The sequence below is a fragment of the Rattus norvegicus genome, chromosome X (assembly GCF_021556685.1).
Source record: "Rattus norvegicus strain SHRSP/BbbUtx chromosome X, alternate assembly SHRSP_T2T, whole genome shotgun sequence".
NCBI lineage: Eukaryota > Metazoa > Chordata > Mammalia > Rodentia > Muridae > Rattus > Rattus norvegicus.
In genome coordinates, this window is record NC_141554.1 from 85482501 (window position 1) to 85494863 (window position 12363).

At 39.3% G+C, this 12363-nt stretch overlaps 1 protein-coding gene across 2 annotated transcripts in view; it reads left to right on the top strand.

Moving 5' to 3' along the window:
* The first annotated feature begins 4540 nt into the window (after positions 1–4540).
* Apool (apolipoprotein O-like) overlaps positions 4541–12363 on the top strand; it is a 65926-nt gene continuing 58103 nt past the window's right edge. The window contains 1 exon segment of one of the 2 annotated variants that reach the window (NM_001393716.1): positions 4541–4652. In NM_001393716.1, the coding sequence (NP_001380645.1) occupies positions 4638–4652 (15 nt within the window). In that variant the 5' untranslated portion in view covers positions 4541–4637. 2 annotated transcript variants of the gene reach the window in all.

A 12363-nucleotide genomic window follows, 5' to 3' on the forward strand; every position in this document is an offset into this window, starting at 1 on the left:
TGAACCAGAAAATGGGTTTGTATTTTGGGATGCTTGAACATGATAAAGGGGGCCTCAGTTCCTGAAAACAGTTGAGCTACAAATCAGGCCTGGACTGAGTGGTTTGTAAGAGAAGAAAGTAAATAATTTATCATCATTATTGGTATGTAGTATTTTCTACTATCAAGGAGCCTTAATATTTGAGTTCATCGCAAACAAAGTTGTTGAAGATATATAGCATGGAATCTATGCTACTTAGAAGACAAAATTATATCAGTGTTGCTAACAGATAATAAAAAAAGAAAAGAAACTTTGGTACCTTTGAAATACACAAAACATAATGTGTTTATACCCATCTAAAGCTAGAATATGATTCCCCTATCCTGGTGTAGGTGTTTTACTTAGTGACTCATTTCTAATAAATCGAAGAATGTAGTTGAAGTGACAGAGAGTGACATTCATGATTGGTACATAAAAGGCACTATAACTTCCTCCTTGCACTTTCTCTTGTACAACTTATTCTGTGAGAAGCTAGTTGTCATGACATGGGAATACTCAAAAACTTGATGGAGAAATTGAAATGGCAAATAATTCATAGCTCCTTGCAACCATTTAGTGACTCATCAGACAATACAGCTTCAATCAAGTCTTCTGATAACTTCAGCTCTACCCACTTGACTACCACCTCATGGGGCATCGGGAGGCAAAATTATCCCGTTATGTTACTTCCAATTCCTGACACATAGAAATTATAAGATAACAAATGTTTCTATTTCAAATTGCTATATTTGTGATAAACTCTGAGGCTATAAATAGCTAGTGTAAATATTAAGGCCTAAGGATTTCGAGAGTCCGGAAAGTGAGTATAAGTCAAAGATTTCAAAGGATAACAATTGAGGTGACAGAAGAGTATCTGAATTTAAAATTTTAGTTATTAGTCCTCCTAATCCTTATCTTCAGTGATAGTTTACTCAAACTTTCCTTCAGTCATCCATGGTAATGGCCATATCCTGATAATTATGTACTCCAATATTATAGTACTCCAAATTTTACAAAGCAGTTCACATGTGATTAAAAAGGTAGATACTAGCAAACTGGCCCTCTTAGCATTTGCCTAAAGAAATCTGTTTTAATATGGACTTCATATCATGCCAGGTGTGCTTCAGGGAGCAAGCTTCTATCACACTATTGTATGACCTCATAAGCAGCAGATTGTATTTTAGGAGGCACTGGAAATAAACAGAGGCACAATCCTGACAGGGAACCACCAGGTAGGCTGACTACAGGTCTTCACCTCTCTGTTTGCTCCTCCAGATCCAATCCCTAGGTGGTCTCACCCCTAGTTCTGCAGCTGAGCACATGGGAGCCTCCCCTTACTCCATCTCCAGTAGATCTACTTCCCTCAAGTGCTTTATCCCAGCCTCCAACTCCAACTGGCATTCCTTACTAATCCATAGTTCACTTCTGCCAAGGAAGCAGGTAGACTGACTGCAAATCGTCACCTTTACTTCTGTCCTCCAGACTCAATCCTCCAGTCTCAACCCCAGTTCTGCAACAGAAAATCTGCTCCAGCCTTCTATGCCCCCTGTGCACATCTCCTGTGGATCCCATAGATTTTGACCTTCTAACCTCTTTTCCCCAACTCATTTCTTTACCTAAGACCCAACCCCAGGAAGTCACTTCCTGCCAACCAAAGGCCACCCTTGCCTGGAAAGTGAGTAGAGTGACAGCAGATCATCACCACTCCTTCTGATCCTCCAGATCCACACACCCTCCCCAATTTCATCCACAGAGAATTTTCTACCAGACAACAGACACTCCTAAAAAACAGAGAGGAAACAAGCAGAAACCAAGAAAAAGTAAACACCCACCTAAAAAAGACAAAACCAGGTATTAGCACTTAGGCCTATAATCATCACAATTCCAGATGCCTAGACACCAACATAAAAAGACAATTAACAAGAAGACAAAATGTCTCCACTAGGGCTCAGCAATCCTACTACAGCAAGCCTTCAATATTCTAACATAGATGAAGCACAGGAAAAAACCTTAAACAGTGTTATGAAGATGATATAGGTTGTTAAAGAGTAAATGAATAAATCCCTTAAAGACATCCACAAAGAAACCCCTACAGTGTATGAAAATAAACAAAAATTTCCAAGACCTGAAAATAGAAATATAATCTTATAATGAAAAATCAAATTGAGGGAATTCTGGAAATAACCACAAATATCATAAAATATCTTGGTGTGACTCTAACCAAGCAAGTGAAAGATCTGTATGACAAGAACTTCAAGTCTCTGAAGAAAGAAATTGAGGAAGATCTCAGAAGATGGAAAGATCTCCCATGCTCATGGATTAATATTGTAAAAATGGCCACCTTGCCAGAAGCAAATCTACAGATTCAATGCAATCCCCACTAAAATTCCAGACTTCATTCTCTTTGACTCCCATCAGACTAAACAATGGCATTCCTCAAAATCCGCCTCAAAATCACACCAGATGGGTTGGAAGGAAAGCAGTTTTTCCAAAGAGCCCATCTCAGCAGCATGCCATTCCCATGGAAAGTGGATTTAGATAGTGTTGTTACATATGCTTGAGAATATATCGCACTTATTCACCTGCTTTTTTTTTTTCAGCTTGATTGTGAGCCCCTAAAGACTGAGAATATGTTTTCTCTCTGCTCTGTAATGATTCCCACCCCCACACAGTTCTATTGCTAAAAATTGGTGCTGTCTTTTTTTTTATCTGTAATCTTTTTTACAGCCCAGTTGTTAGATCTTTCCTGGTCTGCCCATCCCATTCCTTCCCTTCACCCCACCCCTGTCTCCAAAAGGATGTTGCCCCCCACCCCAATTTCTGAAGTTTTGAGCAAAACAAAGTTCTCTAATTTTATAATGCTTATTCACAATTTCTCCAAACTGCATTTTTACTGTTAATTGTGAAAATTTTGTTAATATTAATTATTGACAAGTATACTCAATTAACTATGAACAAAGAAAATCACTTAAAACCCATTGAATATTCACAAATATTAGATTCTGATAACATAATTAAAAATAGGTTAAACCTCAAAACCAGAAACTGAAATATTTGCTAGTCCTCATTGTGTTTACTAATATGTAGATAGCTGTATTCTCATCAGAAAAATAAATTCATGAAAAATTTTAATATTATTTATTTTTCTTTTATAGTTTGTGTAATAGAATTTACTTGATTTTATATAAATACTATCCTTCACTTTAGGTGTAAAACAAAAAAATTATTCTTTTATTCATGACCATTGTTATTCATTTAATAAAATATTTCATTGTATATTCATTAAAAGGGATCTTCTTTAAGTATCAAATATGTTTAGTATATCATTAATGCTTAGTATATAGTTTATACTTTACTTATTGAATGAATGAGTGAATGAAGTTACATAATACTATGAAGTTAATGGGCACATTATGGACACTCTTTTTCTCAGAATTATTTACAGAGGCCTCAGGCAGCCTCTGCCCTTACAGAGAATAATATATCTCCTCACAATATAGTCTCCTGAGAGCATCAGAATCATCATCTTACAATGTATTTTAGATCAATTCACAGCAATGCTAAAACCTTTCCAAGTACTTCTCTTTTTGTTCCTTTTTTTTAATGAAAAATTTCCACCTATAATATTGTGATCACAATTTACCTCTCTCATGTCCTCCCAGATTCTCCCTACCTCTGTCCCCCACTGCATGACTTCTTTGCCTCCCTTTGGAAAACATACAGGCAACTAAAAAAAAAAAAAAAACAACAAAACAAAACAATAAAACAGAATAAAACCAACCAATGTTTTTTTCATTGCTGTGACCTACCACTCTCTGTCCCTGATATTGTTTTTGCATAGACCGCTTGCCTATAATCCTTATGACTTTTCTCAAATCAACCTATCAGCACCTCCAATCTTCATGAACTAGTAAACTCCATTCCTTCTCAACAGATACCATCTATTTTTAAACTCTTAATAAATATTATTTATTGTGAGTGTGTTTGCGGGCCAAATTTGTGCCAAGTGTGTCAGGCTTGGCAGCATGTAGGTACCTATGACACACTGAGCTCTCTTGCCAGTCTGTGTTCTATTTTCTTGAATAACATTTAGGCCTTTCTAAAATTCTGTCATTTTCTCCTGGTGCTCTATGATATGCCACTCGGTTTTGCAGTGTACTCTGACCAACTTCCTGACAGATTTGTTGCTTAGTGACAGTCTAGAATGAATGTAACTGAATTGTCCCAAGGATTGCAGTGGTGACATGCTCTTGTGACTGACTGTATGGTTGTTTATTAAGGCAGTAACTTGTGTTTTAAGTTCTTATCTAGACACATCCTATAAACGAAAAGTCATTCACCTAAGGAAAAAAGTTCTAGTTGGAGTGTGGAGAATATTCTGAGAGGTTAGACGTAAGGAGGACTGGAATGTCAATCAGAAAGATAAGCCCTTTTCTCTGAACAACTGCTTACTAATAGACTCTGGCGCCTACCACGAAGCAGCAGCAGGAGGGCGGGGCGGGGGCAGGAGCCGCGGCTCCCAGCGTAAAAAGGCGGGGCTATGGTGACGCAAGGCATATTGAACGGCTTTGTCCCTCTGCGCTCTCCGTTGGAAAACTTGAACCGAGAGGGTCATAGGTATGGCGGCCTTTAGGGTAAGTGAAAAGAAACTTAGTTTTCCACTGCCGGCTCGCTTGAGCCCACAGCATTACAGTAATTGTAGAAGGGATCGTCTATCGTAACTCATGAAGGGAGCCCCTCAGCAAGTGGCGGCCTGGAGGTGAGACTGTGAGAATCAGAATCTTTAATCTTTGCAGCCTCAACAAACCTGCCTAGCCTCCTCCTTAATCCCCTGCAGTTAATTGTTTATACCTCAGGGGCTTTAGTCCAGTAACCCGCTGAGTGAGGAGAAGGCCGGGGCAACTAGCCGCTCCAACAAAACAAGACAAAACTTTGGCTTTTGTCGTGGTGCGCGGGGCGGGGCTCCAAGACTGGAAAATAGGACTTCCTTCAACAATTATCTGTGGGCAAAACAGACAAGAGCAGAGATGTCCCAGAGTCTGTGCTGTGTGTGGGATTATACATAGTGTTATTCCCTGTCGAATAACCACTTTCTTTGGAATTTAATGAGAAAAGGTGATTTTGTGTAGAAATCGCGGTAAAAGAAGCAAGCCAGCTGACTCGGGTTTCAACATCGGTTTACAAATATTTAACACATGTATGATTTTTTTAGGTGTATAATAACTCTGTTAGGCTTGAAGGCTATAAGAGTGTGCGTAATTCAATGAGCGGACATTGATTTTAATATTTCCCAGTCTTAACTGCATTTCTGTAGTTTGGGACCTCATACATTCTTTTGAACTATGGACCACTCTCATAACTGGACTCTACTCCCTCCATTCCTCTGATGGAATCCATTTTCTCCTGTGCTGCCATAGTACTTACATCAAAATGAGACTCTGCCCCGCTACTTTAAAACCTTTATAGGCATTCCATTATCAGCTCTCAGGGGTCAGGTTACCCTTCTAGATAACAACACTTCACCTAGCCTCTGCTCTCCAGCTTCCTCTGCTTTCACCCAAGAATCCTCTCCTCGGTACTTAACTTCTTACTTTATCTCTCCATGCCCCATTTACCTGCTCTTTCCACAATTCCTAAAGTGCCCTTGTCCATTCTTATTTATTTTCTAGCAGGCATGTCTGACCAACCTTTTGATAATGCAACCCATACTGTCTGTCTCTGCGAAGTTTATCCTGGAGAATCACGTTACCGGAAAAATCGCAAAAAAGCCCAAAATAATAATTTTACAGTGTTTAAATAGTTTACGATTCTGTATTGGGTAGGTTGTGGTGTATAGGCTACAAGTAGGACATGCTTGCTCCCTTTGGAAAACACAAAATGCCACATCTAAGTGAGTGTCCTTGACAGCTGTAATGATCCACATGAGATAGTTATTGACAACCATATTGGTAAGTTAATTAAAACTTTTAAATCCTTTCTTGGTGGCTAAACCATGAGCAGGCTGTGGTTCTGAAAAAGTTTCTTGGTGCCCAATTTCAGGGATACACAATTTTAAAAGCAAAACCCAGAACAATACATGAAAGTTAGGTGAAGGTCAGAATAACCTTGAAACATTTATTCCTTATGGCAGAGCATAGTAGTTATTTTAGATATATCTTGCCAATTATTTTGGCTAATACATCTGGACCATCTGGTCAAGGCCATTGGAAGTCTCACATGTGTTGCCAAGACAGATGTGACCACTGGGTGAATCAGGTAAAGGACTGAGAATTATCTCAGTGAACATAAATGAAGTTAGAACAGGATAGCATTACCTTAGTTCTTTCATTCCCCATTTTTTAAAAGTTATTGTTAAATTTTGGATCTTGGCTAAGGGGTAAATACTAGTTCCTGAGTATCATTAGCCTAACTGAGGCCAATTTTCTATCTGATAAACTTTAAAAGACAATTTATTATATAAGGCCCTATACCAAGTCTCATAATAATGGGGAGTAAGAGGCCAGGTAAGACAATGAAAAGTATTGTGAGCCATTTTCTGGTACCAGAAATTATTTTTCATTAATATTTTTGATGTAAGTTATTTTAACTTTTTGTAAAGTTTTTTTTTCTTAAGTGATAATGTTTGATTTGTTAGCTCAGAAGCAACAAGTCTTTCATACTGTCATACAACCTTTCCTGTTTTAGAGAACTGTTTCTATCAGAGACTATCCAATCATGGCATGTATCAAAGGAGAATCTGAAGGTACCTGATGTCTCTTTGTTTGACAAATTATCTGTTGTAGGCTCACTCTTTTTCCTGATTAGAGTCATAATGGTCAAGGCAGTAGTATCTATCATCATTGGAAAACAGAGAGGGCAGCCTCCCTGTACCGCTGGTTGGCATATATTCCCAGTGGTGCTCAATGCCAAGGACAGGATTAGACTGTCTGCTCAAGTGCTATTAGCAAGGTAGGATACATGCTCTAGGTGATTTCTCCAAATAATTGTTTAGATTTCATAAGGAAACTGATTTAGGGTTAAGGTGTATTTCAGATTCCCGATACTGGGCTACCCTCATGGACTGAGCATTGTCACTTCTGGTTTTGGTTCCAGGTCAGTTCTCAACGCACCCGCAACTTAGTATATTAGAATTTGCTTATTGACCTCTGAAAGACTTATTACCTTAAGCTGCTGTTTTTCCTTATGGCCTGGTATCCATTCTTTCATAAGTATTTTGCAGTGTTAGTGCCAAGTCCAGGCTCTGAATTGCTTCTACAGTGTCTCCTGCAAGTTATCAGTTGTGCCCAGCAGCACCAGCAGTAATCATTGGAGTTAGCCATAGAGAGGGTCAGCACAAAACAGAGTCCAATATTGGTCTAAGTCACCTGAGGTCCAGAGTCATTGGGATTTGAGGTGTGGCCACTAGCCAAAAGATGTCTGTCTCTTGGTTATCCTCTCAGCCTTGGTGGTCTGTGGTGGCTTGGTACCCCATAGCAGTGGCCTGGTGGATTGTGGTGCTCTATGGGAAACTGCTCTGGTGCTTTTGGTATGCAATAGTTAGTTGGTGTTGCAACACATGGTGTTACTAGGCCACTGTGAAGTAGAAGGAAAGGCTTCTCTGGCAGTGACATTTGGTTATGACATGAATCTTTACTCTTTTCCTTTTGCTAAGGAAAAGTTCCTCTGAAGAAATCCCTTGTGAGCTTTCATATGTTGTCTTACATTATCCTTCAAGCAGGAAGCTCAAAATCTGAATGCAGATGTTTTTGTAGAGAATTCCCTTTCAAGTATAAAAATAGATGGCATGGATTAACAAAAGCTGCCCTAGCCACATGTGCTGTCTCATGTCTGTTATCCCAGCACTCAGGAAGCAGAGGTAGATAGATCACTGAGTTCAAGGCCTGCCTGGTATACAAAGGGAGCTTTTCCATAAAAGAAAAAGGAAAAGAAAAACTATCCTTCTACCCCTGCTCCATCTCTGCCCTGTGTTAGGAAACATCATCATCAACTTCATCACATCCTTCTCTTCCTTGCTCTCCTGCCTTCTGCCTTATTTTTAAATAACCCAGAGAAATAAAGGCTATTCAATTAAGTATGGGTATAGGTGTAGAGTTATAAATTGGAGTTTGGTCTCCATACTTGGGATTAGACTGCTGAGGAAAACTGACTCTCCCCTTCCCTGCTGTCATAAACTCTCCATGGATCCTCCTTAGGGCTGAGGAGACTCTCTCTGATCCTTATTGGAATTTTGACTGGCTTGATCTTAGATGGGCTAACAGGATTTTTGAATTCATGAGTACTATGATATGCTTCAGAAGATGTTTCCTAGTGGTTAGTTGTCTTCTGGTTTTTATAGTCCCACCTTGCAGTCCTTCGTGAAGTTTTTGAGCCATAGGGGATAGTGGGTGTGATGTAGAAACCACTCTTGGGGCAGAACACTTCATAGATACTTCTTTTTCTCATGTGGTAGATCTATTTGTATTTTTTTTCTACTTTTTTTTTGAGGAACATGAGACCAGTTTTCAAAGAGGCTAAAGTAGTTTATACTCCCACCAGCACTGTGTAAGAGTCCTTTCCCCTCACATCCACAGCAGTATTTGCTGTCACCCCTGGATGATGACCACTCTGATTGGAGTGAGGTGAAATTACAGAGTGGTTTAAATCTGCATTTTTATGATGGCTGGGGGTACTTAACAATTAAAAATGCTCTCTGGCTATCTGTATTTCTTTAGAGAACTCTGCTCTGTTCCATAGGGCATATTTTAAATGGGCTATGTTGGGCTGTTTGTATATTCTGGAGTCCCAGAAGTTTTTCAGTCTACAGCTTAGGTGTGCATTGGCCTGGTAGATAGAATACACACATCAAAAGTCATGACAAACACCCTAACTCCAGCTGTCCAGGTCTTATTGGGAAAACACATACAGTATAAAAACCAACACAGCATTTGCCCCAGATGCCAGAGCACATTCTCATAGTTTCTCCACAGGCTTTTATTTTTAATTTCAACTCTTTGAAATGCTGATGAACAAGGGCCAGATTGTACAAGTACATTTCTGCTGTTTATTGTATTGGGTTGTTTGGTTTTTTTTAGTTACCATAGTTTTTTCTAAGAGTTTGAGTTTTGCAGGAAAATACACGTGTGTGTGTGTGTGTGTGTGTGTGTGTGTGTGTGTGTGTGTGTGATTTCCTTTTTCAGTCAAGTATTGCTTTAGTATTGCTTTTCATATTCTAGTATAATAAATGATACTGTGGCTGAAAGACTCTCATTTAGTAGATTTAATGATATTTTATTGTTTTAGAGATGATTCACTTACCCACTATTTCCAGAAGAAAATAAGCATCCTGATAAGCATCCTGATATATCAGGTCCTCTGTTAGTGACTCACTGGTGATTACTCTAAAACAGGGCACTCTTGTCTGAGACTTTTATGTTGCTGCCAAGAAATAGCTCTTAGACTGTATCTCCAAGATGAAGCATTACTACCTTTTTTTCTTGTCAGTTTCAGCTAGAGAAAATAGTAGTGTATCTGTTAAAGTCGAAGATGAGTTTAGTGGCACTTGTTATTATCACAGACTTTATTATCCCTGGATAATAGTCTAGCATACATAGGGATATAGTCCAGAATTCAGAAAAAAGAAGTAAGATGTTCTTTGATGGATAGGAAAGATAGGCTGAGTCTCTTCTTTATAACCCATCTATATACATAGATCATTAACTCGGTGTGCTGAAGAACTTTCTCACAAATATGATATTTTATTTTATTTTTATTAACTTGAGTATTTCTTATTTACATTTCGAATGTTATTCCCTTTCCCAATTTCCGGGCAAACATCCCCCTAACCCCTCCCCCTCCCCTTCTCTATGGGTGTTCCCCTCCTCATCCTCCCCCCATTACCGCCCTCCCCCCCAACAATCCCGTTCACTTGGGGTTCAGTCTTGGCAGGACCAAGGGCTTCCCCTTCCACTGGTGCTCTTACTAGGCCATTCATTGCTACCTATGAGGTCAGAGTCCAGGGTCAGTCCATGTATAGTCTTTAGGTAGTGGCTTAGTCCCAGGAAGCTCTGGTTGGTTGGCATTGTTGTTCATAAGGGGTCTCAAACCCCTTCAAGCTCTTTCAGTCCTTTCTCTGATTCCTTCAACGGGGGTCCCGTTCTCAGTTCAGTGGTTTGCTGCTGGCATTCGCCTATGTATTTGCTGTATTCTGGCTGTGTCTCTCAGGAGAGATCTACATCCGGTTCCTGTTGGCCTGCACTTCTTTGCTTCATCCATCTTGTCTAATTGGGTGGCTGTATATGTATGGGCCACATATGGGACAGATCCTGAATGAGTGTTCCTTCTGCCTCTGTTTTAATCTTTGCCTCCCTATTCCCTGCCAAGGGTATTCTTGTTCCCCTTCTAAAGAAGGAGTGAAGCATTCGCATTTTGATCATCCTTCTTGAGTTTCATGTGTTCTGTGCATCTAGGGCAATTCAAGCATTTGGGCTAATAGCCACTTATCAATGAGTGCATACCATGTATGTCTTTCTGTGATTGGGTTACCTCACTCAGGATGATATTTTCCAGTTCCATCCATTTGCTTATGAATTTCATAAAGTCATTGTTTTTGATAGCTGAGTAATATTCCATTGTGTAGATGTACCAAATTTTCTGTATCCATTCCTCTGTTGAAGGGCATCTGGGTTCTTTCCAGCTTCTGGCTATTATAAATAAGGCTGCTATGAACATAGTGGAGCACATGTCTCTTTTATATGTTGGGGCATCTTTTGGGTATATGCCCAAGAGAGGTATAGCTGGGTCCTCAGGTAGTGCAATGTCCAATTTTCTGAGGAACCTCCAGACTGATTTCCAGAATGGTTGTACCAGTCTGCAATCCCACCAACAATGGAGGAGTGTTCCTCTTTCTCCACATCCTCGCCAGCATCTGCTGTTACCTGAGTTTTTGATCTTAGCCATTCTCACTGGTGTGAGGTGAAATCTCAGGGTTGTTTTGATTTGCATTTCCCTTATGACTAAAGATGTTGAACATTTCTTTAGGTGTTTCTCAGCCATTCGACATTCCTCAGCTAAGAATTCTTTGTTTAGCTCTGAACCCCATTTTTAATAGGGTTATTTGACTCCCTGAGGTCTAACTTCTTGAGTTCTTTGTATATTTTGGATATAAGGCCTCTATCTGTTGTAGGATTGGTAAAGATCTTTTCCCAATCTGTTGGTTGCCGTTTTGTCCTAACCACAGTGTCCTTTGCCTTACAGAAGCTTTGCAGTTTTATGAGATCCCATTTGTCGATTCTTGATCTTAGAGCGTAAGCCATTGGTGTTTTGTTCAGGAAATTTTTTCCAGTGCCCATGTGTTCGAGTTGCTTCCCCACTTTTTCTTCTATTAGTTTGAGTGTGTCTGGTTTGATGTGGAGGTCCTTGATCCACTTGGACTTAAGCTTTGTACAGGGTGATAAGCATGGATCGATCTGCATTCTTCTACATGTTGACCTCCAGTTGAACCAGCACCATTTGCTGAAAATGCTATCTTTTTTCCATTGGATGGTTTTGGCTCCTTTGTCAAAAATCAAGTGACCATAGGTGTGTGGGTTCATTTCTGGGTCTTCAATTCTATTCCATTGGTCTATCTGTCTGTCTCTGTACCAATACCATGCAGTTTTTATCACTATTGCTCTGTAATACTGCTTGAGTTCAGGGATAGTGATTACCCCTGCAGCCCTTTTATTGTTGAGGATAGTTTTAGCTATCCTGGGTTTTTTGTTATTCCAGATGAATTTGTAAATTGTTCTGTGTAACTCTTTGAAGAATTGGATTGGTATTTTGATGGGGATTGCATTGAATCTGTAGATCGCTTTTGGTAAAATGGCCATTTTTACTATATTAATCCTGCCAATCCATGAGCATGGGAGATCTTTCCATCTTCTGAGGTCTTCAATTTCTTTCTTCAGAGTCTTGAAGTTCTTATTGTACAGATCTTTAACTTGCTTGGTTAAAGTCACTCCGAGGTACTTTATATTATTTGGGACTATTATGAAGGGTGTCATTTCCCTAATTTCTTTCTTGGCTTGTTTCTCTTTTGTGTAGAGGAAGGTTACTGATTTATTTGAGTTAATTTTATACCTAGCCACTTTGCTGTAGTTGTTTATCAGCTTTAGTAGTTCTCTGGAAAGATGATATTTTTTAAAAAAGTTTCGTGGGAACGATACTGTATTTGCCTCATTTCATTTTATTAGGTCACAAATACACTGGTTAGGGTTGCTCAGTAATGAGTTTTAGGAAGGATTTTGCTATAGGAATAGCCAGACCAGAAGATATACTGTGGAGATCTTATATTTTGAGATATAAATTCTCATACTTAAAACGCTGATA